Here is a 25,453-nt window from a genome sequence, read left to right as displayed (position 1 = left end):
ACCTTCTCACTGCCAGCGGGTCCGCCCTCGTCCGGTCCCGCATGTCATGGTATAGCGTAGGAGATTGAAGGTGCCGCGACGGTCAGCGCGCACCTACCCCCGGTGTGCCGATCCAACCAAACAACCGGAAATATTTTATCCCCGGAACTCGCAAAGCCGAGAGCCCGAGAGTGGGCCCACCCACGGCACCGTGCAGGTACACCGAGTGATAGAGAGAAATACAGTCCAATACGGAATACTCATACCGCGTGCTCGCGCGTATAGCGGCGCGGCGGTGATGTACGCGGATACGTTTTGGTTTCTTGAACGGGGTTTTTGTACACGGATACGTACGTACGGATTGGGCGAGGCCAGCCAGCCAACAACTTGCTTCCCTTGCCATCCCAGCCCAGCTGGGTACGCGGCTATATAGCCGCCCTCCCGATCTCCCACCAGCACCAGAACCCCATCGTCCTCCTCCGCCAGCCTTCCTTAATCCTCGCCCTCAGTCCCCACGCCATGGCGCTCCTCACCGATCTCCTCAACCTCGACCTCTCCGGCTCCACGGAGAAGATCATCGCCGAGTACATATGGTACGCCCTTATTACCCGCTTTCACCGCTCCTCCTCCTTCCTCGGGATCTTCCGTTACGGGCTACGCCCCACGGCCGTTTCTACGTCGTGGCGTCCTGGCCGCCGGCGACGGCAGCGCGTGCGTTCATCGAGAGGAGTGAGAGATCATTAGCCGGCCTGATCCTCATCGGGGGATTATTCCAGCGAAACGTCCGGCCGGGTTCCTTCTGGCTCGCGTCGCCGGGCAGATTCGTTCCGGAGTATTAGTTTTTCTTTTAATCTCTTCGCTTTTACGATCCGTGTGAGCGGCTGTGGTGCTCGTGCGGCCCTAGCACCACCTTTCTTCTTCTTGCGCGCTCTCCATGGCGACAAGAAATAAGAAGCCGTTTCCCCGTGCGAGAGAAACGGTTTTGGGTGCCGATTTGCTCCCCGTTCTGGATGTTTTGGATATGCTTACGGAAGGATCGTAAATCGTACCATTAGTAGTACGGACTCGTCGTGTTTCTCCTGTTTGGAGAGGCGGATCCCCGAAGTGGCCAGACTCTGCTAGCCGCCCCCGCCCGGCCCCTGGTCCTCCCCACGCGTAACATGGCGTCGGTCAGATGCTTTGTTTCCATCTCCTGAACGGACGATCCATCCAATAATTCCACCTCCCTTGATCGACCTTCGATCATACAGTTTTACTGTGCGCTGTAAAAAAAATCAACACAAACCGTATATGGTAAATAGTCTGTCTTAAATTTGTTTGGATTCTTCTTTCTATAATTAATCATGTATGGATCCTCTCCTTTTATTGCAGGATCGGCGGATCTGGCATGGATCTCAGGAGCAAGGCCAGGGTAAGATACTACTACTCACCATCTCAGCAGTAAAGATTCAGCGGCACGGCAAGGATCCCGTGCCGTGTCTTATCACCTTTCCGCTGAGCTGCTGCTCTGCTTATATCTGAGCTTGCGAGATCCTTTTTTGCTAACTGCATATACTGTTCCGCTAACTCTGCATATACTGTTCTGATTGGTTGGTGCAGACTCTCCCCGGCCCGGTCTCCGATCCCAGCAAGCTGCCCAAGTGGAACTACGACGGCTCCAGCACCGGCCAGGCCCCCGGCGAGGACAGCGAGGTCATCCTGTAGTAAGTGCCACCCACCAAGGTTTACTCTGTTTTCCATGCTTGCTTACTTTGGATCCCAGGAGTAACTTTCTTTGCCTTTGGGGATGTGTCATCTTGCAGCCCACAGGCTATCTTCAAGGACCCATTCAGGAGGGGAAACAACATCCTTGTGAGTCACTACTCCACTATAAACTCTCGAAATAATACAACTGTCCAAGTGATCTGTATACTTGTAGTATGTGTCACTGCACTTGACTGATCCAAGTCTTCAGGTCAACTATTCATGCTCCAGTATCATTATGAGGGGAGATCAACCTGAATCTCTTCTGATGTAGAAGCTGTATTGTTTAATCAAGCACTATTTAACAACAAGAAATCAATTTCTCTCACAAAATCTATCAAGTCTTTTCTACAGCAAATTATGAAGTCTAGGACCACCCAAAAAAATAGATACTACTCCTCTTTGGTTATTAGGCCTGCTGTGTCCGGTCTACCTAACTACAGTGAAGGAATCCGATGGCCGTTTTGTCAACATCCTTAACAATAATCCAGATCCCCCTTTACTAAATTCGAACAACTTGCAGGTCATGTGCGATTGCTACACCCCAGCTGGCGAGCCCATCCCCACCAACAAGAGGAACGCCGCTGCTAAGGTCTTCAGCAACCCTGCTGTTGCTGCCGAGGAGCCATGGTATATAATATGCATAGTATTTGATTAATAATTATCACAACACTTGAAATAGTCGTCTAACTGTTTTGTAATGATAATTGATTGACTGACTGACGGACCTTGTTGTTGTAATGGTAGGTACGGTATTGAGCAGGAGTACACCCTCCTGCAGAAGGATATCAACTGGCCTCTTGGCTGGCCCGTTGGTGGGTTCCCCGGTCCTCAGGTACATCTCAATTATACGTTTGCTTGATTGGTTGAATTTGGTGCAAAGTGTGTTGAAGTGTAACCTAACTTATCTCAACTATATTTGTAGGGTCCTTACTACTGCAGTATTGGTGCGGAGAAGTCCTTTGGGCGTGACATCGTTGACTCCCACTACAAGGCCTGCCTCTATGCAGGCATCAACATCAGTGGCATCAACGGCGAGGTCATGCCTGGGCAGGTGAATACTACTTCTGTACATTATCATCCTCTGTGCCTTGGATAAATTATTACTGTCTTTTCTGACCATGGTAAATTTATGATCGGTTTTCAGTGGGAGTTCCAAGTTGGCCCAAGCGTTGGCATTTCTGCTGGTGACCAAGTGTGGGTTGCTCGCTACATTCTTGAGGTATAATAATAATAATATTATTATTATTCAATCAGGAAGTGGATCTGATAGTCATGTGATCTTATTCTGGTCTTCTGATAGTGTGTTATCTCAAACTGCATTTGTTTTCAGTTAAAATTATTGTCATTAAATGTCATATCTCTTTCTTCAGAGGATCACTGAGATCGCTGGAGTCATCGTCACATTCGACCCCAAGCCCATCCCAGGTGACTGGAACGGTGCTGGTGCCCACACAAACTACAGGTAAGACGATCACGATGAACACACAGTTCGAAAAACCTCGTTTCTTCTGAACTTTATTACTGATCGTGAATTTTGCATTCAGCACTGATTCGATGAGGAAGGATGGTGGGTTCGAGGTCATCGTGGCCGCCGTCGAGAAGCTCAAGCTGAGGCACAAAGAGCACATCGCCGCCTACGGCGAGGGCAACGAGCGCCGTCTCACCGGCAAGCACGAGACTGCTGACATCCACACCTTCAGCTGGGTACGTGCATTGCTCCGAATCACCTGAATCTGTGTCTTGTTACAGGAGTGGTTCTGATAAACTGTTTTTGCTCTTCAGGGTGTTGCCAACCGTGGCGCGTCGATCCGTGTTGGCCGCGAGACGGAGCAGAACGGCAAGGGCTACTTCGAGGACCGTCGGCCGGCGTCCAACATGGACCCCTACGTCGTGACCGCCATGATCGCCGACACCACCCTCCTGTGGAAGCCCTGAAGCGCCTCTGGCTTAGCTCAGCTCGTCGTGTGATCGATCAGTGGGTTTGGTGGTGGCAATTGGAGGGTTTGGCGATTGCGTTGGTGCTGTGGACAAGATTCTTCCAACATTTCCTTTCCAGTTTGGTTACATACTATTCCAGTCCGTTTTAGTTAGGTTCAGGGTCTGGTCTCTTCCTTGTCTTTGGATGGTGGGTGGCAAGGGGCGTGTCGGAACATTTCTATTGCTTTCCACTTGCCTGTCTGGTCGCGTGTAATCAATTGATAATAAACATGGTCCGTACCGCATCCGTGGTACCAAATCAAATTACTTGTCTCATGTTACGGATGGTTGTTGTCTATGATTATCTTTAGGTGTTGCTTTATTGCTAGTGGTGCAACTTTGTAAAGCACTTGTTGCACTTCCAATGGTCGTGGATGAAACTTAGCTGACGCTAAATCATTAGTGCGCTACGAGTGGGAGGCAACGTCATAACGAGTGACCCTTTTACTGGAACAAAGGGCCGCAAACTGGAAATATAAATCAACCCGTTGCTCTCTTGCCCACCTAAATGACTTGGAATCAATGAAGCTCTTGAATTTGATGAGTTCCTCCTAATCATAAGAAACAAGCCTTCGAAATAGAAGAGTGCCTGGCTGATAAGGGGAGGGACTGCGTCTGGCTGCGTGTGCGTCTCTTAGCGATGGGCGATGTTGATGTTCTTGCTCTTTGGTCATCGGGATGCTCTGGGGTTTTAGTGTTGGCGGTGCTTCGACAAATGCAGCTATCATCTCATTATGAATGCTTGACTTGGGGAAAGTGGGCAGTCCTAAATATTGAGAGTGATTCGAAGTTTTTTCCAAGCAAAAATTGGTGCTCCGGCACCATCGATAGCCATGTCTGCGGATTTCGTAATCCTCTCCGGGTTCTAGAGTGGGTACTTTCTCCACGTGTGTGCTGGGTGAAAACCTTTGACCGTCTGACGCGTTCCGTTACCCTTTTGGGGGCATCCTTATGGATCTCTGGTGCCAATAGGTCCTATTTTGGTGTCTTTGGTGGCATATTTGGTATTTTTCCTTTTTTTTATTAATCTTTGATTAATATGCTTTTTACGAGAGTCCCTTGTCAATGTGTAACCGTTTAGCCCTTTTTAACTTTGTTTATAAATCGGGTGAAAAACTTAGGGTGTATTTGGTTTGTGCCCAAGATTGCCCCACCAAAATTTTGGCTAGCCAATATTTTTGTTGAGCTATTCCTTACCCACAAGTTGGCCAACATTGGCTAAAAAATTAAACTAGAGTTGGTAGTGGAGCATTGGCAAGCCAAAAAATTGGCAACTATCCAAACAACAACCAATCTTTTGGTCATGACCAAAAAATTGGTAGGGTATAATTTGGTAGCAATCCAAACACACCCTTAACTTGTGGTTGGGTGGTTAGGAGGGCAGTGGCACCTCCAGTCCACACTTTGGTGTCTCATTAAAAGGCGGAATATTCTTTAGTGGGAGGCGACGTTTTCGTCGACGGCGAGGCACATGTGGTGACTTCGTCAATCTCAAGACCCACCGGATGAAATTTCTTGGACGCAGTCTCTCGGAGGTGCTCATAGAGGTAGGGTGTGTGTGTGTGCGCGTGCGTTCATAGAGGTGAGTGTATGTACGTATATGCGAGCGTCTACTCCTGTACTATATTTCGCAAAAAAAAACCTTTTCGAAAAGATAATTGGAGGTGAGTGTGTTCCTGAAAAGCCAGGGCAGCATGATCGTCGTGTACCAGAGGGGAAGAATCAATCAGAGATCGCGATAAGCTTGCACGTTCCTGATCGATCGCTTGTCGCACCCAAAAACGATGTCCCACAATTCCCAACTAGGATCTAGAATCACGGCTCCCACTCATTCCTGGCCGTCCATCCACACTACTCCTATACTTGTCACGGCACGCTAGTGGTAGGTCCGACGCAACAGTGGTATGAAGTTCAGAACGCCGCGTCAAGTACTACCGTAGCCCCATCTTCTTCGCCCAACCACCGCTCCTGGACAGTGGACGCCATTATTGTGAACTTCTTCCGTTGACGTGCTTCGTCCTCACCAACTCCTCTCGACTTTGTACTCGGCGCTCGAATCACTTCACTTTTCATCGCATCTGGAAATGGCGAAGAAATAGCCAGCCATGGCCGTCATCTCTGCCTGGCCGGTCAACCTGTTGTTGCTTTGCTGGTACCTCGGTCTATCACGGCACAGCAAAAAATTGCCAGTGTTCAAGCTCCCGCTTGCACGTCTCAACGCGACCACTTGGTCAAAATACACTGCGAAATTGCGACCCAAGTGGCGAGCCGAAGGCCGGCATCCTTTAGCTGCCGGAAAGGTCTCATTAGCCCAAATCCAAGTGTCGAACACTGCATCATGGAATAGTATGATCACCATGAGTGTAAGCAACAGCAAATCAGCGAGCGACACTTCGTGCACCGAAAAGCTAACAAAACCAGCCAAATCACTCTCCCTTGCAGCGTGTTCCCAGCTTATATTATGTAGTTGTACACTGTAGTTTGATAAACTATTGCGTTTCCGAGGAGGAGGAGAGCATTGTGTATGGCAGCAAGCAATTTGCAGATCTCATAGGATGAGAGACGCCAGCGGAAGAGACGGAGATCGATCGGTGGGCTGGAGAGTAGGATAATCGCCCAGATAGACAGATTGATCTTCAAGCAACTGACCAGAAGTCGCGGAATCCCACGCTGATGCCATGCCACCGAACGTGTATCAGTGTATGAATGGTATCGGCGAGAGGGTTGTTGGGTGGAGAAGCATCACTACCTAGTCTTGCTCGTGCAATTTTGGATCTTCAGTAGGTAGACAGAATAGTGTATATATCTAGAATGTGTTATCAAATGGGTGTATAGATTGACTAAATACCAAGTACTAGCGCGTCAAGATTGCTAGCAGGCCGGACGATTAAGGTTTCCATGACAACTCAGTTAGAAGTGCTTGGTTATTTAAAGGGAAACAAACTAGTGGTTGAGAATGAGATCTGAATATTCCAAGACTAGCTGACTACACAAATTCAAGTAGATGGCAAAAAAGTAGTAATCAACATCATCAGGAACATCGCCATAAATCAAAGGAATTAGGTCTGCAGAAGCTGCTCCGAGACACCAATTATTAACAGCACTAATCTATTCCTTTTTTTTTTCCTAATAACAAATGAAGCAACTACCATCTGATTCGCAAATACGAAGTGAACAAGCACGTCAAGATTGATAGCAGGCCCGGACGATTAAGGTTTCCATGACAACTCAGTTAGAAGTGATTGGCTATTTAAATGAAAACAAACTAGTGGTTGAGATCTGAATATTCCAAGACTAGCTGACTACAAGCTGAATAGATGACAAAAAAGTAGTAATCAACATCATCAGGAACATCCCCATAGACCAAGGAAACCTGTGCTGTAGAAGCTGCTCTGAGACACCAATTATTGACAGCAATCATCTATTCCTTTTTCCTAATCACAAATTAAGCAGCTACCATCTGCTTGGCAAACGTGGCTGACAAGAACAGACCGTAATAACAAGGCAAAGAACATACATCTTCAGACACAGAGCACGCTCTTCTTACATACTATATAGCTGTGCAGGTAACAAGAGCGTCCCTCCGCATCAGCTACTAAAAAGCAAGAACCTTAGAGGAAACCTTCGGTGCCATGGCCAGCACGAGCTTCTCTGTATAACTGCATCGCCTCCTCCATTACCTGGGCTCGTGACAACAGCTCGGCCCGTTTCTGGCTAGAAGGATGAGTGGAGAGGTAGTTTTTCAGCACTGATTGATTTCCCGCGATCTTTCCTAGCTTCTCGTAGACTGTAGGAGCTACGCGTGGGTCGAAACCAGCAGAAGCTTGTAGCATGAGTCCAATGTGATCTGCCTCTATCTCCATCCTATACACAGGTAACATCATCAGAAAAGCTTCCAACAAGAGTTTCTTGCATAGATTTGACAATGAAATAACAAGGTTGACAACTGTACAGCACCCGGAAGACTAATGGCATAACAATTAAACATACTGGCATATTGCAGCTACTAGAATTCAGCTAACCAGCTCGCCCCGTCTAAAAAACACTAGTTTACTTTTTACGATGGACAAAAGACAGGACTGTCCCTACAAATAAATAATCTCACTAGTACTAAAACAGCTTACGAGAAACATGGAGGATTATCCATGGTCAAACATGGATGACATTATCACCACAACTCTTTCGTAATAGGGAACATGGAGGATTATCCATGGGTAAAAAACTGAACAGAGTACAGTAGTGCAGGGTTCGCCTAATCGAATAAAACCTTGATGTATCTACGAAGCAATCAAGGCTACATCAAAAAGTGGCAGGAAAATTTCATATCGACAGAAAGTAGCATCAGCGGATCCAGATTGGGCAAGGCAGATAGGTACACAACCAGCTACTCAATCAATGGAGCAGATAATCAGAACAAAAGTGACAGATCAGAACACCAACGGATCAGCAGCTAGTCCATGTTTAAGGAGATGACTTCAGTTACTTGCCATCTTGTTTCAAGACAACTGCTGACTTCCTATAGCTACACATCGTAGCTCCTATGATGCAACATTTCAGATGCACTAGGCAGAAGCACTCAATGTCTGCACTTGCTTGCTTGGCAGTCGTGTGCAAGGAAGTATTGGCCATGTCATATATCAGCTCAACGGCGAGGCGACGGGCTTTCATCATAGAAAGCTCCAATGATAGCTTGTACCGACGAGGCTTAACAGTCAATATTCTACTATAGTCGAGGTTTTTTTTATTTTTATTTTGCTAGAAATGGTTGTACAGAGTATTTTATTTTGAACAATCATATGCTGGTTTTAAAGGCGGCCAGGCGGCCCAACGCACTGGGGGGGGGGGGGGGCTCAACGCCTTGGCACTCAAGGCGGGTTGCAAGGCAACGCCTTTGAGAGGGCTGCACCAGGGGGAGGAGTCGCCAGAAGCTTGAGAGGAGCTCCCTCCTCTCTCTTCTCTTCCAATCTGATTCCCCTGGTCTGTTCCCCTCTCTCTCTCTTCCCTCTCTTTCCCTTGTCCCTGGCCCCCAATTTCCCTCCATGCTCCCTCCTCTCTCTCTTCTCTCCCGCCTCCAATTTCCCTCCCAGACCGCCAATTTCTCTCTCAATCAGTCAATTACTGTGAGTAATCGGTTCCTCCCTGTCTTCTCTCTCTATTCCCCTCACTTCCTGTGGCCTTCTCTAATTCCCGCTCCAATTTTGGATTCCCGCTCGACCAGGCCATGGCGTCCAAAATCGCCCAGAGCGACGCCTTCCTCGCCTAAGCGACGACCTGGACACCTAGGCGGTCCAATCTGGACGCCTTGGACAGCAGTCCAAGGCGGCGGTCCAATCTGGACGCCTTCGACAGCAGTCCAAGGCGAGCACGACCCTTTAATAGCTATGTGAGTTGATTGTTCCTTTTTCACTTCCCTGGTTGAATCACTCCTCGCATCGGCTGGGCAGGGATGGTCCTTATAGGTGTTGAAGGATCACATATTGATGGCTGTCATTTATCTGCATGCAGGTGTTGGCAGCTAATTACTAGAAATATTAGCACTACCATCAGAAACATAAGTCAATCAGTACTTCCATTAGTTTTTTACTTAGTCTGAAGCAATATTGATCAACTTGAGGCTGAAGTAATAGTGATCAGGTTGCAAATCACCGGTACATGTAGCTAAATGCATGAACTTTGTGTAGCGAGGGTTTGAATCTGCTTCACATAAGCTGGCCTAGAAAGTGTCTTGTGCCCAGCTCCGTTTTGTCACCCAAGGGCTAGAAAGAGTCTTGTGACCAGCAGACTGAACGATAATTTATTTGGTCTCAAGTCCCTAATGGGTATTTTACTAGTGGACATTCAACTTTGGGTAGATGATCTAAGACCAGTAAACTTTTGGGTAAAAGACCAATTTTCCCATGTTTCAAATTTTCCCATCACTGAAGATCCTCACTGACCTGTGACCACTGCTTCATACTGGAACACGCACTTGTCAAGGGGACTGGTTTTGCCGGTAGGTAATTGTGCAAACTTACCAAATGGTAAAAGGCTTGAGAATCGCAAATACACACAACCCAATCCTCAGAATGATCGATTTTGTACATTTAAAACTTTTTTATGAGTGAATTCTGGTATAAAATCAACAGACAGCGGAACTTTCATCCACTGTAAATGATAATGTATTTGTAATAGGATTCTGATAATGTACAAGAAGGGCTTCATCCTTGTCAACTTTGGTAGGAGGTGTAATAGATTTACAAGAAAGTCATCCCAACAGTGTAGCTATGGGTGGAGACGGCGCTGCCAAAATATCTTTTACCTAACATTCCTTCATATTTAGCAATTTTTGGCTAAAATACCCTCTATTTTGCCTAGCCACTTGGCGCAAAGCTCCGCCGCGGTGATATCCTATTATCATTCTAGTCAATTTGGTGTTTGGTGATCAATTCCATGCCCAGGCTTCGGTACACATGAAATATGGTATTTTAAATCTTATTTGGTCTAGTTTCTACCTTTGTGAATAGTTAATAAGTCTATCAAAATGGACTCTGCCAACCATTGGAACTATCAAGCGCCATGGGTTTTATTACTTGAAATGCCACTACTGTGAGTTAGTCCCTATAAAAAGTATGTGCCTCAAAGGTGCCTCTGAATAACCTAAAATATAAATGTAAATCCATGAAAGGATATGAGCAAATATCTTGACACTTTATGAAGTTTACCTGGACTACAGGCATATAATTCTTCAGAGCATCTGCCAGATCAAATGACAAGTGATACTATTAATAGTTGACATAAATTGGATGTCGGTGGCAATGGTGAGACTTTCCAAACCTTTTCAGTTGTTAATGTGGTACAAAGATCACTTCACCTAGATAGATTATCACTTATCTGTGGCAAAAGCTGAAATATTTTGATAGGGCTGCTCACATTAGTTGCTTCATGAAGTTACAAACCTGGATTGCAGGCATGTACTTCTTCAGAGCATCTGCCAAGTCAAATGACAATGGTAATAGTTTTCGACCCAACTTGGACATTGGTGACAATTACTTTTTATTTGTTAATGTGGTACAAAGATCACTTTACCTAGATAGATTCTGACTGATGTGTGGTACATTAAACAGAAATGATAGGACGGCTCAAATTAGTTTAGGGTGACCTACAGAGAGACACTTGAAGCAAGATCCGTATAAATTACAACAAAATGAGATATATATAGATAAATCAAACCCATTTGGTCCAAATTTATTGACTTTGACAGATTTGTGAGAGCATGTCATTTCAGTCATATATGCAACTTATCATGTGTAGAATGCAAATACCGAAATTTCATGAACAATGCAAAATGCAGAAATGAATACCTTCGCGAGAAGGGCAGCCTGAGAAGCAAATTTGACATTGCATTGATCAAGTCTGGCATGTAAATAAACTGTAGGATGACAATCTGCAAGATAGTAAACCACATGCCCTTGGTGATCATCTCTGGCACGTGCCTCGCGATAGCGTGCCCAATCTAAAAGATAGAGGTAACAATGTAAATTCAAACGCAGTGTAAAAAAGCAACAAAAACAATATGTGAGCCGATAGTCCAATGAGCAAACTTTTACCTCATGGGAGAGCACAGTTGCGATCTCAGCATCAGTCTTGAAATGGTCGAGCAATCCAGTGAAGACAACAATTTTACCGCCGGGCAAGCACATTGCGTTGACCATGTTATCCCTGACAACGATCACCTCCCAGTTGAGCTCGTTGAGATGCTTGGTCTGCGGCTGCGCCCCCCGCGCCTTCCCCCGCCGCCGGCTCTCGGCGACCCACCGGTCATCGAGCAGCTCGTCGTTCCGCTGCGCGGCGGCGGCCGCGCCCGCGTCCTTGTCGGGCGAGGCGCGCTGCATCACGTCCTCGGCATCCATGTCGCGGTTCCTGATGGCGAGGTCGGAGGAGATGTCGCCGTAGGAGGCGTCGCTGAAGTCGTCGGCGCGGCGGTCGGCGAGGCCGCGGTGGAGCGCGCGCACGATCTCGGAGGCGATGAGGCGCACGCGGACGCTGTCCGGGTGCAGCGGGGGCAGGATCTTGGCGGCCAGCTCCTTCTTGAGATCCGCGAACTGCGACTCGCCCAGCTGCCGCTCGAGCCGGGGCGAGACGAGGATGAAGTGGGTGCGGTTCGTGTAGGGCACCGTCTCGAGGTTCCCGAAGTAGACGACGACCGCCGCGCCGCCGGAGATGAGGACCACCGCGGTGAGCTTGCGCCGGTCGTGGTACCACCGCGCCCCGCCGCCGCCGCTGCCGCCGCGGCGGCGGCTGAAGTGGATGACCTGCGGGCGGCGCGAGGAGGTGAAGTAGTGCCGGGGAGGGGGAGACGGCGGTGGACGGCATGCGGCGGTGGGGTCGTGGCGGAGGAGGCCTCGGCTGGACGGGCGGAGGAGCCCCGGGAGCCGCGGGGAGGCGTAGTAGTGCCGCGCGGTCGGCCCCGCCGGGAGCGGCGGCGGCGGCGGTCGGCCGGCGAGATTGTAGCGGAGGAGGCGGGAGAGGGAGGAGCGCGAGTTCTTGAGGTAGTTCATGCCGTTGTGATTTTTGTTGGATTTTTGTTGGATTTTTGGGAGCGGTGTGATCGTACAGGCTAGAAGCTGGGGTTTGGTGTGGGTTCGTGGAAGTTGCCAGATGGCACGGAGGAGAAGAGCGGCGGCGGCGAATTGGGCGTGGATATCTGCAGTTTTGTGTGTTTGATAACAATACTCGAACAATTCTAACCGTGCACAAAGTTTGTCATTAATATGTTTGCAAGGTGTACGGTGTCCTCGCCGGACACATCATGATCAGAAGACCGAAGCGTAGTTCTTAGGCTTTCTGGTTTTGTGTGTGTGTCGCGAGGTAAACATGGTAGGAGAGGAAAAGAGGAAAATGTTGTTTTAGCCATAGCGGTACTACCGGTACCAGGAGCGGTAGTACCGCTACCCCTACTGGTACCGCTCTGAGATACCGCTCTGAGGATTGCACACGATACTGACCCACAGAATAAGTTACGGTACCTTTACGGTACCTTGAGCGGTAGTACCGCCCACGGTACCGCTCAAGTACCGTAACACGTTACGGTAGTACCGCTTTGGTACCGCTCCGGTACCGCTTTGGATCCAGTAAGGTCTGGACCCTATTGCGGTACCTCGAGCGGTACTGCGAGCGGTAGTACCGCTATGTGTCCACATGGACAAGTTCTGTGGGGATTCGAACTCAGAGCGGTAGTACCGCTTCCCAAAAGTAGGCAAAAACATCACATAACGGTTGGATTTGGAGGGACCTATATAAAGGCCCATTCTTCCCCAGCTCGTTTTTAGCTCTTCTCTCTCTCCTCCATTGTTGCTGAGCTCAAAGTGAGGGATCTCCCCATCCATCCAACCAATCTTGCTCATACTTTGAGGAGTGGTGGAGGAGACCCCGATCTATCATTCTACCGAGAGAAAGTTCGCCAATTCGTGGTACTCCTTAGTGGATCTTAGTGGTAGGGTTCCTATGGTGGGACATTGGAGATGTGCAGCTATGGGACATTGGGCCTGCTGAAGATGGTACCCGGGGTTTACTGAAGGCCCACGACTCGAAGGATAAGAAGAATCGGAAGCCCAAATTACTATCTAGGAAAGCTAGATTTGTATTAGGAGATAGTACTTGTAATCTTGCGGGATGAGTTGGAAACCCTCCCGGACTTTGTAACTTGTACATTACGAATCCCTCGGCTCCACCTCCTATATAAGGGGGAGTCGAGGGACAAAGAAAGCATCGAATCATTGTCTCACAAACCCTAGTTTTCATATCGTCGAGTACTTTTCGGCTGAAACCTTCGAGATCTACTTGCCCTCTACTTCTAGCTAAACCCTAGTCTACAACCCGTATGCATTGATAAGTTAATCCCTTGTCAATTGGCGCCGTCTGTGGGAATTAGAGGCGTCAAGGATCTGATCTCGATGGCACGTTCAAGATCGTCGACTTCATCAACAGCAAGCAACGCGATGGATCGAGGTAAACAGATCGCAACTGGTCCTGTCGATTTTGTTCCTCACCCGCCCTCCCGTTTGGATGCATATGCGTATCTGGAGGATCCTATGGAGATGACGTTCGGAAGGTTCCACTTTCGCGTCGAGAAGGAGGGAGCGTATCGTCTCGAAATTCCGATCTCGTCGGGATTATCGGCGGTTGATTCCGATTTTTCGAACTCAACATCGTCAATCGAGTCAGGCGAAGAGGAGACTTCATCGCCACGCTTCATCAGCACCAGGGCAAGCGAAAAACTCGCCAGGATCTTCAGCGACATGTCCTTCGAGTCATCTGCGGACTCTTATATAAGCGATGACTCGAGCAGCGTCGACAACTTCAACTTCATCGACAAATCCACTACTGTGGGCAAGGTCTTCACCAATCTTTATGATGGTGTCACCAAACCCAGCAAAGATCTGAATTCAAAATATCATCAGATTTATGCCATCGAAGAGCCAAGTCGCGATCAGGAGGAAACGTCTGAGGCTTTCGATGATTTGGGAAATCCATACGTCGATCCCTCCGATCTAAGACGAGGTTTAGGCAATAAATATGTCAGACCTACACCACGTGTTAGGGTTCAACTTCCACAAGCAGCATGGGATAGAGCCGCAAGAGCTATGGATGGTTCAGAACCAATGGCCACAACAGCCACGCCAGAAGAATTGCAAGCATATCAATATAGGCTCGCGCGAGCTGCAAGGGAATTGGAAAAACAGACAGCTGCTCTGAACAGAAGAAGGGAGGCAGCCTCCGCATCAAGCAGGCGAAGGGCAGAACTAAGTCGACATTCAGGAACTTCGGGAGATAGCCACAGAGAAGCTCGGAACAGAGCAAGATCAAGGTTGCAAAACATACCTGAGGGAGAAAGAGAGCACTTGGTTCAAAACCTTGACATGTCTTTTATGTTGATAGACACGAGGGGAAACATTATCCCCAAGACACCAGAAGATGGGTATATGGCGACACAGGCCTTTATCCTTGCATCCAGGCCACCTCCCGGAGATCCAAGAGAGGCATTGTACAACATGGCGATGGCAGGAGTCGGGGCCATGGGAACGGCATTTGCAGCAACACCTCCCGAAGGAGCAGCAAGGCAAAATAGTCCACGGCCCACGGCAGCAGCACCAGCTCCCAAAAGAACAAGTGGAGCAAGAGACACAGCAGCGCAAGCAAGGGTGGACAGAGCACGACAAAATAGAAGAGAACATCGGCATTCCCCAGAACTAGATGATGAGGATATGTGTGGGTTGCCGTGCTTCACAAGGAGGGTCCGAAAAACTCGAGTCCCTTCGGGATTCAAACTGCCTGATAACTTCAAAAAATTCGACGGCCTGCAAGATCCAGAGGATTGGCTAGTTGATTACCTCGAGACGGTGAAGCTCACAGGAGGAACCAGAGCAACAACTATGCAAAGCATCCAGGTGCATTTAAGTGGAGCTGCGCGATCTTGGATAAAAAAGCTTCCTCCAGGATCTAACGACAACTGGGATAGCTTCGAGGACGTGTTCGTCAAGAATTTCCGGTCCACTTGCAAAAAACCTGCATCACTAGAGGAACTGAGGGCGTGTCGACAAAACCCAGACGAATCAATGAGGAAGTACATCCAAAGGTGGAATATCATTAAAAACTCGGCAGAGAATATATCTGACGAGAGAGCGATAGATGCGTTTGTCGCAGGAATCAGGCGAGGAGATTTTGTCGAGGACTTGGGGAGAACCAACCCAAAGACAGTATCCACATTAATGGAGATAGCAAACAGATGGGCAGATGGAGAAGATGCTGTTCACAACAAACGGCATAGGTCACCAGAGGAGGACCGCGGTCGAAATTATCAAAATAGGCGACGATTTCCTCGGCAGTACTCGAGCTATGATGCTCCTGGACAAATTTCGGCTGGCTTTCGAGCAAGCGCCAGAGGAAACAATAGAGATGATTATCAGAGGAGCAACGAGCAGCGAGGCGACAGTAGAGATGACTCTCGAAACAACAGGCAAAATACTGGGCCAAGGTTCCAGAGACCTTTCGTGTCCCCCGAGGAGATGATGAACGGGCCGTGTCAGATGCATTTTTATCTCGACAACAACGAAAAGAGGCAGTCAGGACACTTGCAAAAGGATTGCCGAAATTTCCAAGCAATGTTAAGGTGGGTAGGGCACGCCAATGCCCAGACAACACACAGAAATCCTCAAGGACCCAGGAGTGAGATCCACTTGCCACCTCCTCCCGCAATTACGGACGAAAATCGACATCAGCTCAGAATAGCGGCAGCACCTGCACCACCACCTCATGTTGATCCCAATTCCAACGGAGCGGTCTCGATGATTCAGAAAGGCAGGTCATCCAATAGAGCTCAGAAAGTAATCTCGCAACATGTGTTCATGGCAGAGAAAATGCCTCCACCAACGGTTGAGTACCTTAATTGGTCAGGGCAAGAAATTGGCTTCACAATAGCGGATCATCCACATCAAGTTCCTCGACCAGGGCAGTCAGCACTTATCTTACTAGCAGTAATTGCAGGATTCGATGTATCTCGAGTATTCATAGATGGAGGCAGCAGTTTAAATCTGATGTATGCAGATACATTAAGGAAGATGAACATATCTCTAGCAAATCTAAAACCAACCAACACACGTTTCCATGGCATCACACTGGAGAAGCCAAGTTATCCGTTGGGGAAGATCAATCTCGACGTTCAGTTCGGGACCCGAGAAAACTACAGAATAGAGAGGCTGGAATTTGAAGTTGTGGATTTCCCATCACAATACCACGCTTTGTTGGGACGACCAGCATATGCCAGGTTTATGGCGGTACCACATTACACGTACCTGTTGTGGAGGATGCCTGTGATGGGGTTCGTAGCATAGAAAACAAAAATTTTCCTACCGCAAGACGAATAAATCCAAGATCTAATCTATGGAACACCCAAGATCTAATCTACAAGATCTAAGCAACGAGATGGAGATGAGACTAACCCTCGAAGATTCCAAAGCCTACGAGATTAATCTCGTTGTTGGTGTAGACGATCGTCCCCGGTGCTGCAATCCGGCAGCACTTCCGTACTCGGTCGCGCGTACGGTGTCGATGAAGCTCCTTCCTCTCCCGTTCCAGCGGGCAGCGGAGGTGTGGTAGATCTCCTCCAAATTCCAGCAGCACGACGGCGTGGTGGTGGTAGTGGAGGAAGAAAAGCTGCAGGGCTTCGCCTAAGCTGGAGCAGCGTATGGTGGAGGGAGAGGCGGCCAGAGGAGGAGGCAATGGATGGGGGTGTGGCCGGCCACCCCCTCCCCTCTTTATATAGGGGGCCAGCCGGCCAAGGTGGCCCCCTTTCCCATCTAGGGTTTGGGGGGCGGCGGCCAAGAGGGGGGAGAGGGCTTTCCCCTCCCCCAAGTTGATCCCCCCCTAGGAAACCCTAGGGGGTTGGCCGGCCTGGGCCTTGGGGGCCATGTGCCCCTGGCCCATTAGGCCAGGGAGCATCCCCTCGGCCCATGCTAGGCCTCCTAGGTCGTGGGCCCCATGGAGGACCCCTCCGGAACCTTCTAGAACCTTCCAGTCAACCACCGGAAAAATCCCGAACATTTCCGAAACCCAGAAATCAACTTCCCTTATATGAATCTTATTCTCCGGACTATTCCGGACCTCCTCGTGACATCCTGGATCACATCCGAGACTCCGAACAAACTTCGTCTCCATACCATATTCAAATCTACTTATGCGACATCGAACCTTAAGCGCGTCACCCTACGGTTCGCGAACTATGCAGACATGGTCGAGACTCCTCTCCGAGCAATAACCAATAGCGGGATCTGGAGATCCATAATGGCTCCCACATATTCAACGATGACTTAGTGATCGATTGAACCATTTACATACGATGTCAATTCCCTTTGTCACACGATACTTTACTTATCCGAGGTTTGATCATCGGTATCTCCATACCTTGTTCAACCTCGTTACTGACAAGTACTCTTTACTCGTACCGTGGTATGTCATCTCTTATGATCAAATCATATGCTTGCAAGCTAATCAGACGACATTCCACCGAGAGGGCCCAGAGTATATCTATCCGTCATCAGGATGGACAAATCCCACTATTGATCCATATGCCTCAACTCACACTTTCCAAATACTTAATCCCATCTTTATAACCACCCATTTACGCAATGGCGTTTGATGTAATCAAAGTACCCTTCCGGTGTAAGTGATTTACATGATCTCATGGTCGAAGGACTAAGACAACCATGTATCGAAAGCTTATAGCAAATTGAACTTAATGACTTGATCTTATGCTACGCTCATTTGGGTGTGTGTCCATTATATCATTCAACTAATGACATAACCTTGTTATTAATAACATCCAATGTTCATGATCACGAAACCATGATCATCCATTAATCAACAAGCTAGTTATACAAGAGGCTTACTAGGGACTCCTTGTTGTTTACATAACACACATGTATCAATGTTTCGGTTAATACAATTATAGCATGGTATGCAAACTTTTATCATAAACACAAAGATATTATAATAACCACTTTATTATTGACTCTTGGGCATATCTCCAACAGTCTCCCACTTGCACTAGAGTCAATAATCTAGATTACATTGTAAGGTACCTAACACCCATAGCATTCTGGTGTTGGTCATGCTTTGCCCTAGGGAGAGCTTTAGTCAACGGATCTGCAACATTCAGATCTGTGTGTACTTTGCAAATCTCTACTTCACCATCTTCGATGTACTCGCGAATCGAATGAAAACGCAGCTTGATATGCTTCAGCTTCTTGTGTGACCTTGGTTCCTTTGCATTGGCGATGGCACCCGTGTTGTCACAATAAATGACTAGCGGGTCCAATGCACTAGGAACCACACCAAGCTCAACAATGAACCTCTTCATCCATACCGCTTCCGATGAAGCCTCTGAAGCCGCTATATATTTAGATTCTGTTGAAGATTTCGCCACCGTGCACTGCTTGGAACTGCTCCAGCTTACTGCCGCACCATTCAATATAAACACGTACCCAGACTGAGACTTAGAGTCATCAGGATTGGTGTTCCAACTTGCATCGGTGTAACTAGTTACATCGAGCTCTTGGTCACCGCCATAACAAAGAAACATATCCTTAGTCCTTTTCAAGTACTTCAGGATATTCTTGACCGCTGTCCAGTGTTCCATTCCTGGATCACTTTGATATCTATTTGGTCAAACTAACGACATGTGCGATATCCGGTCTAGTACACAGCATGGCATACATGAGAGAGCCTACTGCCGAAGCATAGGGGATCTTGCTCATCCTCTCTCTTTCTTCTGCTGTAGCTGGACCTTGAGTCTTACTCAAGACCTTACCTGGCAATATAGGCAAGAACCCTTTCTTGCTTTCATCCATTCTAAACTTCTTTAGAATCTTGTCCAAGTATGTACTCTGTGAAAGGCCTATTAGGCGTCTTGATCTATCTCTATAAATCTTGATGCCTAAAATGTATGCTGCTTCACCAAGGTCTTTCATTGAAAAACATTTATTCAAATAACCTTTAACAACTTTGCTTAATAGTTCTATATCATTCCCAATCAATAATATGTCATCTACATATAATATCGAGAACGCTCTGAGCTCCCACTCACTTTCTTGTAAATACAGGCCTCACCATGAGTCCGTATAAAACCGAAGTCTTTGATCACTCTATCAAAGCGTAGATTCCAACTCCGGGATGCTTGCTTCAGTCCATAAATGGAACGTTGAAGTTTGCATACCTTGTCAGCATTTTCAGGATCGACAAAACCTTTGGGTTGTACCATATACAACTCTTCCTCAATATCACCATTAAGGAACGCCGTTTTGACATCCATCTGCCAGATTTCATAATCGAAAAATGCAGCTATTGCTAACAAAATCCTCACAGACTTTAGCTTCGCTACAGGTGAGAAAGTCTCATCGTAGTCAACTCCTTGAATTTGTTGGAAACCCTTTGCGACAAGTCGAGCTTTATAGACAGTAATATTACCATCAACATCTGTTTTTCTCTTAAAGATCCATTTATTCTCGACAGCCTTGCGGCTATCAGGTAAGTCTACCAAAGTCCATACTTTGTTATCATACATGGATCCCATTTCGGATTTCATGGCTTCTTGCCATTTGTTGGAATCTGGGCTCATCATTGCTTCTTCATACGTCGCAGGGTCCTCATCATTGTTGTCCACAATCATGACATTCAGACAGGGATCATACCAATCAGGAGTGGTACGTTCCCTCGTCGATCTGCGAGGTTCGCAGCTTCCTCGTTCGAAGTTTCATGATCATCATCATTCGCTTCCTCTCCTATCGGTGCGAGCATTGTGCAAGAATTTCTTCCGCATCGCGCTACTCGATCTATGAGAGAAGGTTCATTAACCTCGTCGAGTTCTACTTTCCTTCCAGTCCACTTCTTTAGTGAGAAACTCCTTCTCAAGAAAGGATCCGTTCTTGGCAACAAAGATTTTGCCTTCGGATCCGTGATAGAAAGTGTACCCAATTGTTTCTTTAGGGTATCCTATGAAGACGCATTTCTCCGCTTTGGGTTCTAGCTTGTCGTGCTGTAACTTCTTTACATAAGCTTCGCAACCCCAAACTTTAAGGAACGACGACTTAGGTTTCTTTCCAAACCATAGTTCATACGGTGTCGTTTCAACGGATTTAGATGGTGCCCTATTTAAAGTGAATGCGGCTGTCTCTAATGCATAACCCCAAAACGATAACGGCAAATCGGTAAGAGACATCATAGACCGAACCATATCTAACAGAGTTCGATTACGACGTTCGGACACACCATTACGCTGTGGTGTTCCCGGCGGTGTCAACTGTGAAAGTATTCCGCATTTCTTTAAATGCATGCCAAACTCATAACTCAGATATTCGCCTCCGCGATCAGAATGCAGAAACTTAATCTTCTTGTTACGTTGATTTTCTACTTCACTTTGGAATTCCTTGAACTTCTCAAAAGTCTCGGACTTATGTTTCATAAAGTAAATATATCCATATCTACTCAGATCATCCGTGAAGGTTAGAACATAACGATAACCACCGCGCGATGCTACACTCATTGGTCCGCACACATCGGTATGTATGATTTCCAATAAGTCTGTAGCTCGCTCCATTGTACCATAAAATGGAGTCTTAGTCATTTTTCCCATTAGACATGCTTCGCATCTGTCAAGTGACTCAAAGTCAAGTGACTCAAGAAGTCCATCGGAATGGAGTTTCTTCATGCGCTTCACTCCAATATGACCAAGACGACAGTGCCACATATAAGTAGAATTATCATTCAATTTCATTCGCTTAGCATTAATGTTATGAACATGTGTATCACTACTATCGAGATTTAACAAGAATAAACCATTCATCTCAGGTGCATGGCCATAAAAGACATTACTCATATAAATCGAACAACCATTATTCTCAGACTTAAATGAATAACCGTCTTGCATTAAACAAGATCCAGATATAATGTTCATGCTCAACGCAGGTACCAAATAACAATTATTAAGGTTTAAAACTAATCCCGAAGGTAGATGTAGAGGGAGCGTGCCGACAGCGATCACATCGACTTTGGATCCATTTCCAACGCGCATCGTCACCTCGTCTCTTGCCAGGCTTCGTCTATTCTCAGTTCTGTTTCGAGTTACAAATGTGAGCAACCGAACCAGTATCAAATACCTGTGCACTACTACGAGAACCAGTAAGATAGACATCAATAACATGTATATCAAATATACCTTTCTTTTTGACGTGGCCGCTCTTCAGATCGGCCAAGTATTTGGGGCAATTGCGCTTCCAGTGCCCCTTCCCCTGGCAGTAATAGCACACAGTCTCAGGTTTAGGACCAGCCTTAGGCTTCTCAGGATGCGGTGCAACTTTCTTGCCGCCCTTCTTGAAGTTACCCTTGTTAGGCTTGCCTTGCTTTTTGAAACTGGTGGTCTTGTTGACCATCAACACTTGGTTCTCCTTCTTAATCTCTACTTCAGCAGATTTCAACATGGAAAAGATTTCAGGTAAATCTTTATTCATGTTCTGCATGTTGTAGTTCATCACGAAGTTCTTGTAACTTGGTGGCAGTGATTGAAGGACACGATGAATACCCAGCTGGTTAGGGATCATCATCCCCAAGTCATTGAGCTTCTTCGCATGCCGGACATGACGAGCATGTGCTCACTAACGGAGCTGCCTTCTTCCATCATGCGGGTAAAGAATCGCTTCGAGGCCTCATAGCTCTCCACGGCCGCATGAGTCTCAAAGATAAGTTTGAGCTCACGCATCATCTCACAGGGGTCGTGGTGCTCAAAACGCTTTTGGAGCTCTGCCTCTAAGCTGCACAAGATGGCACACTGAACTTCGGAGTACCGAGTTGCCCGAGTCTCATAAACATTCTTTATGTCCTCAGACACTGCAGGAGGTGGTGGGGGACCTAGCGGTGCTTCGAGCACAAATTGCAGGTTTCCACCAGTGAGGAAAATCCTCACATGATGGAACCAGTCAGTGAAGTTGCTACCATTGCCCTTAAGCTTTTCTTTCTCTAGGAACTGGTTAAAATTGATGGAGGGGGGCGCCATGATCTACAACATATTTGCAAAGAGTTTAGACTAAGTTTATGATAAATTGAGTTCAATTTAATTCTGAAATTAACTAGGTGAACTCCCACTTAAAACAACATCCCTCGCATTGTTTTAGTGATTACACGAACCAAATCCACTACACCAAGTCCGATCTTCACGAGAAAAGATGTAGCTTCAAAGGCGAACACTCAAAGTGTTCATCATATCATTCATATGACTCATGCTCTACCTTTCGGTATCCCGTGTTCCGAGACCATGTCTGTACATGCTAGGCTCGTCAAGGCAACCTTGGTATCCGCGTGTGCAAATCTGGCTTGCACCCGTTGTATGCACATGTAGAGTCTATCACACCCGATCATCACGAGATGCTTCGAAACGACAAGTCTTAGCAACGGTGCATACTAAGGATGAACACTTCATTATCTTGATATTTAGTGAGAGGGATCATCTTATAATGCTACCGTCGCGATCTAAGCAAAATAGGATGCATAAAAGGATTAACATCACATGCAATTTATAATGTGTGATATGATATGGCCTTTCGTCTTTGTGCTTTTGATCTCCATCTCCAAAGCACGGACATGATCTCCATCATCACCAGCATGGCGTCAAGGTCAGTGGCGCCGCTTCATGGTTGTCCATCACTTATAGCTACTATAACAACTACTTGAAATAAAGCTATTACATGATGAATAGACACGCAGGTCTTTAACAAAATTAAAGACAACCATTAGGCTCCTGCCGGTTGCCATAATACAATAATGAACATCTCATACATCAAATATAATCATCATCACATCATGGCCATATCACATCACCAAACCCTGCAAAAACAAGTTAGACGCCTCTAATTTGGTTTGCATATTTTACGTGGTTTAGGGTTTTCGAGTAAGATCCAATCTACCTACGAACATGAACCACAACGGTGATACTAGTGTTGACAATAGAAGTGTAAATTACAATCTTCACTATGGTGGGAGAGACAGACACCCGCAAAGCCACTTATGCAATAAAAGTTGCATGTCAAGCGTGGAGCAAGTCTCATGAGACGCGGTCATGTAAAGTTAGCCCGGGCCGCTTCATCCCACCATCCCGCAAGAAGCAAAGTACACAAACTAAAGCAACAAGAGCATCACCGCCCACAAAACCATTGTGTTCTACTCGTGCAACAGATCTATGCATAGACATGGCTCTGATACCACTGATGGGGTTCGTAGCAAAGAAAACAAAAAATTTCCTACCGTAAGACGAATAAATCCAAGATCTAATCTATGGAACACCCAAGATCTAATCTACAAGATCTAAGCAACGAGATGGAGATGAGACTAACCCTCGAAGATTCCAAAGCCTACGAGATTAATCTCGTTGTTGGTGTAGACGATCGTCCCCGGTGCTGCAATCCGGCAGCACTTCCGTACTCGGTCGCGCGTACGGTGTCGATGAAGCTCCTTCCTCTCCCGTTCCAGCGGGCAGCGGAGGTGTGGTAGATCTCCTCCAAATTCCAGCAGCACGACGGCGTGGTGGTGGTAGTGGAGGAAGAAAAGCTGCAGGGCTTCGCCTAAGCCGGAGCAGCGTATGGTGGAGGGAGAGGCGGCCAGAGGAGGAGGCAATGGATGGGGGGTGTGGCCGGCCACCCCCTCCCCTCTTTATATAGGGGGCCAGCCGGCCAAGGTTGCCCCCTTTCCCATCTAGGGTTGGGGGGGGCGGCGACCAAGAGGGGGGAGAGGGCTTTCCCCTCCCCCAAGTTGATCCCCCCTAGGAAACCCTAGGGGGTTGGCCGGCCTGGGCCTTGGGGGCCATGTGCCCCTGGCCCATTAGGCCAGGGAGCATCCCCTCGGCCCATGCAAGGCCTCATAGCTCGTGTGCCCCATGCAGGACCCCTCCGGTACCTTCTAGACCCTTCCAGTCAACCACAGGAAAAATACCGAAAATTTCCGAAACCCGAGAAATCAACTTCCCTTATATGAATCTTATTCTCCGGACTATTCCGGACCTCCTCGTGACATCCTGGATCACATCCGAGACTCCGAACAAACTTCGTCTCCATACCATATTCAAATCTACTTATGCGACATCGAACCTTAAGCGCGTCACCCTACGGTTCGCGAACTATGCAGACATGGTCGAGACTCCTCTCCGAGCAATAACCAATAGCGGGATCTGGAGATCCATAATGGCTCCCACATATTCAACGATGACTTAGTGATCGATTGAACCATTTACATACGATGTCAATTCCCTTTGTCACACGATACTTTACTTATCCGAGGTTTGATCATCGGTATCTCCATACCTTGTTCAACCTCGTTACTGACAAGTACTCTTTACTCGTACCGTGGTATGTCATCTCTTATGATCAAATCATATGCTTGCAAGCTAATCAGACGACATTCCACCGAGAGGGCCCAGAGTATATCTATCCGTCATCAGGATGGACAAATCCCACTATTGATCCATATGCCTCAACTCACACTTTCCAAATACTTAATCCCATCTTTATAACCACCCATTTACGCAATGGCGTTTGATGTAATCAAAGTACCCTTCCGGTGTAAGTGATTTACATGATCTCATGGTCGAAGGACTAAGACAACCATGTATCAAAAGCTTATAGCAAATTGAACTTAATGACTTGATCTTATGCTACGCTCATTTGGGTGTGTGTCCATTATATCATTCAACTAATGACATAACCTTGTTATTAATAACATCCAATGTTCATGATCACAAAACCATGATCATCCATTAATCAACAAGCTAGTTATACAAGAGGCTTACTAGGGACTCCTTGTTGTTTACATAACACACATGTATCAATGTTTCGGTTAATACAATTATAGCATGGTATGCAAACTTTTATCATAAACACAAAGATATTATAATAACCACTTTATTATTGCCTCTTGGGCATATCTCCAACAGCCTGGACCTAAGGGACCAATCACAGTCAAAGGAAGCTTTGCGCTAGCCGATAAGTGTGATAAGGATTTTCATCGACTATCAGAAACCTTCGGGATGCAAGCAGAGTACATGGCGTCAAGGCTCACGACTGATTATGATGTGCTGCCAGATGTAGGAAGGCCCAACAAAGAATCAACCTTTAATACTGAGAAAAATTCTAAGGAGGTGCAGATTCACCCGACAGATCCAAACAAGACGACGTCCATT

At 47.1% G+C, this 25,453-nt stretch overlaps 2 protein-coding genes across 2 annotated transcripts; one reads left to right on the top strand and one right to left on the bottom strand.

Moving 5' to 3' along the window:
* Positions 1–413: 413 nt before the first annotated feature.
* On the top strand, positions 414–3,966 carry LOC127306219 (glutamine synthetase cytosolic isozyme 1-1). Its single transcript, XM_051336845.2, has 11 exons — positions 414–572; positions 1,351–1,390; positions 1,579–1,682; positions 1,782–1,830; positions 2,246–2,352; positions 2,470–2,557; positions 2,648–2,776; positions 2,870–2,944; positions 3,096–3,187; positions 3,270–3,429; positions 3,508–3,966. The coding sequence occupies exons 1-11, from the start codon at positions 499–501 to the stop codon at positions 3,658–3,660; spliced, it is 1,071 nt and encodes a 356-aa protein (XP_051192805.1). The 5' UTR covers positions 414–498; the 3' UTR covers positions 3,661–3,966.
* A 2,991-nt stretch (positions 3,967–6,957) lies between these two features.
* On the bottom strand, positions 6,958–12,355 carry LOC127306220 (mitochondrial metalloendopeptidase OMA1). The gene is made up of 3 exons (XM_051336846.2): positions 11,289–12,355; positions 11,043–11,194; positions 6,958–7,566 (listed from the first exon to the last, which is right to left on the bottom strand). Exons 1-3 carry the CDS (start codon positions 12,237–12,239, stop codon positions 7,314–7,316), a joined length of 1,356 nt encoding a protein of 451 aa, XP_051192806.1. The 5' UTR covers positions 12,240–12,355; the 3' UTR covers positions 6,958–7,313.
* Between the last annotated feature and the right edge of the window lie 13,098 nt (positions 12,356–25,453).

This window comes from Lolium perenne, chromosome 6 (genome assembly GCF_019359855.2).
Source record: "Lolium perenne isolate Kyuss_39 chromosome 6, Kyuss_2.0, whole genome shotgun sequence".
NCBI lineage: Eukaryota > Viridiplantae > Streptophyta > Magnoliopsida > Poales > Poaceae > Lolium > Lolium perenne.
Note: the sequence above shows the minus strand (reverse complement) of the source record. Positions and strands in the feature narration are given on the sequence as shown.

Coding starts and splice junctions, on each gene's coding strand:
- LOC127306219 (XM_051336845.2), top strand. CDS start 499: ATGGCGCTCCTCACCGATCTCCTCAACCTCGACCTCTCCGGCTCCACG. Junction 1,391..1,578: donor ATCTCAGGAGCAAGGCCAGG/GTAAGATACTAC, acceptor TGGTTGGTGCAG/ACTCTCCCCGGCCCGGTCTC. Junction 1,831..2,245: donor GGAGGGGAAACAACATCCTT/GTGAGTCACTAC, acceptor AACAACTTGCAG/GTCATGTGCGATTGCTACAC.
- LOC127306220 (XM_051336846.2), bottom strand. CDS start 12,239: ATGAACTACCTCAAGAACTCGCGCTCCTCCCTCTCCCGCCTCCTCCGC. Junction 11,195..11,288: donor CAACTGTGCTCTCCCATGAG/GTAAAAGTTTGC, acceptor TCTATCTTTTAG/ATTGGGCACGCTATCGCGAG. Junction 7,567..11,042: donor AGGCTGCCCTTCTCGCGAAG/GTATTCATTTCT, acceptor ACCTGTGTATAG/GATGGAGATAGAGGCAGATC.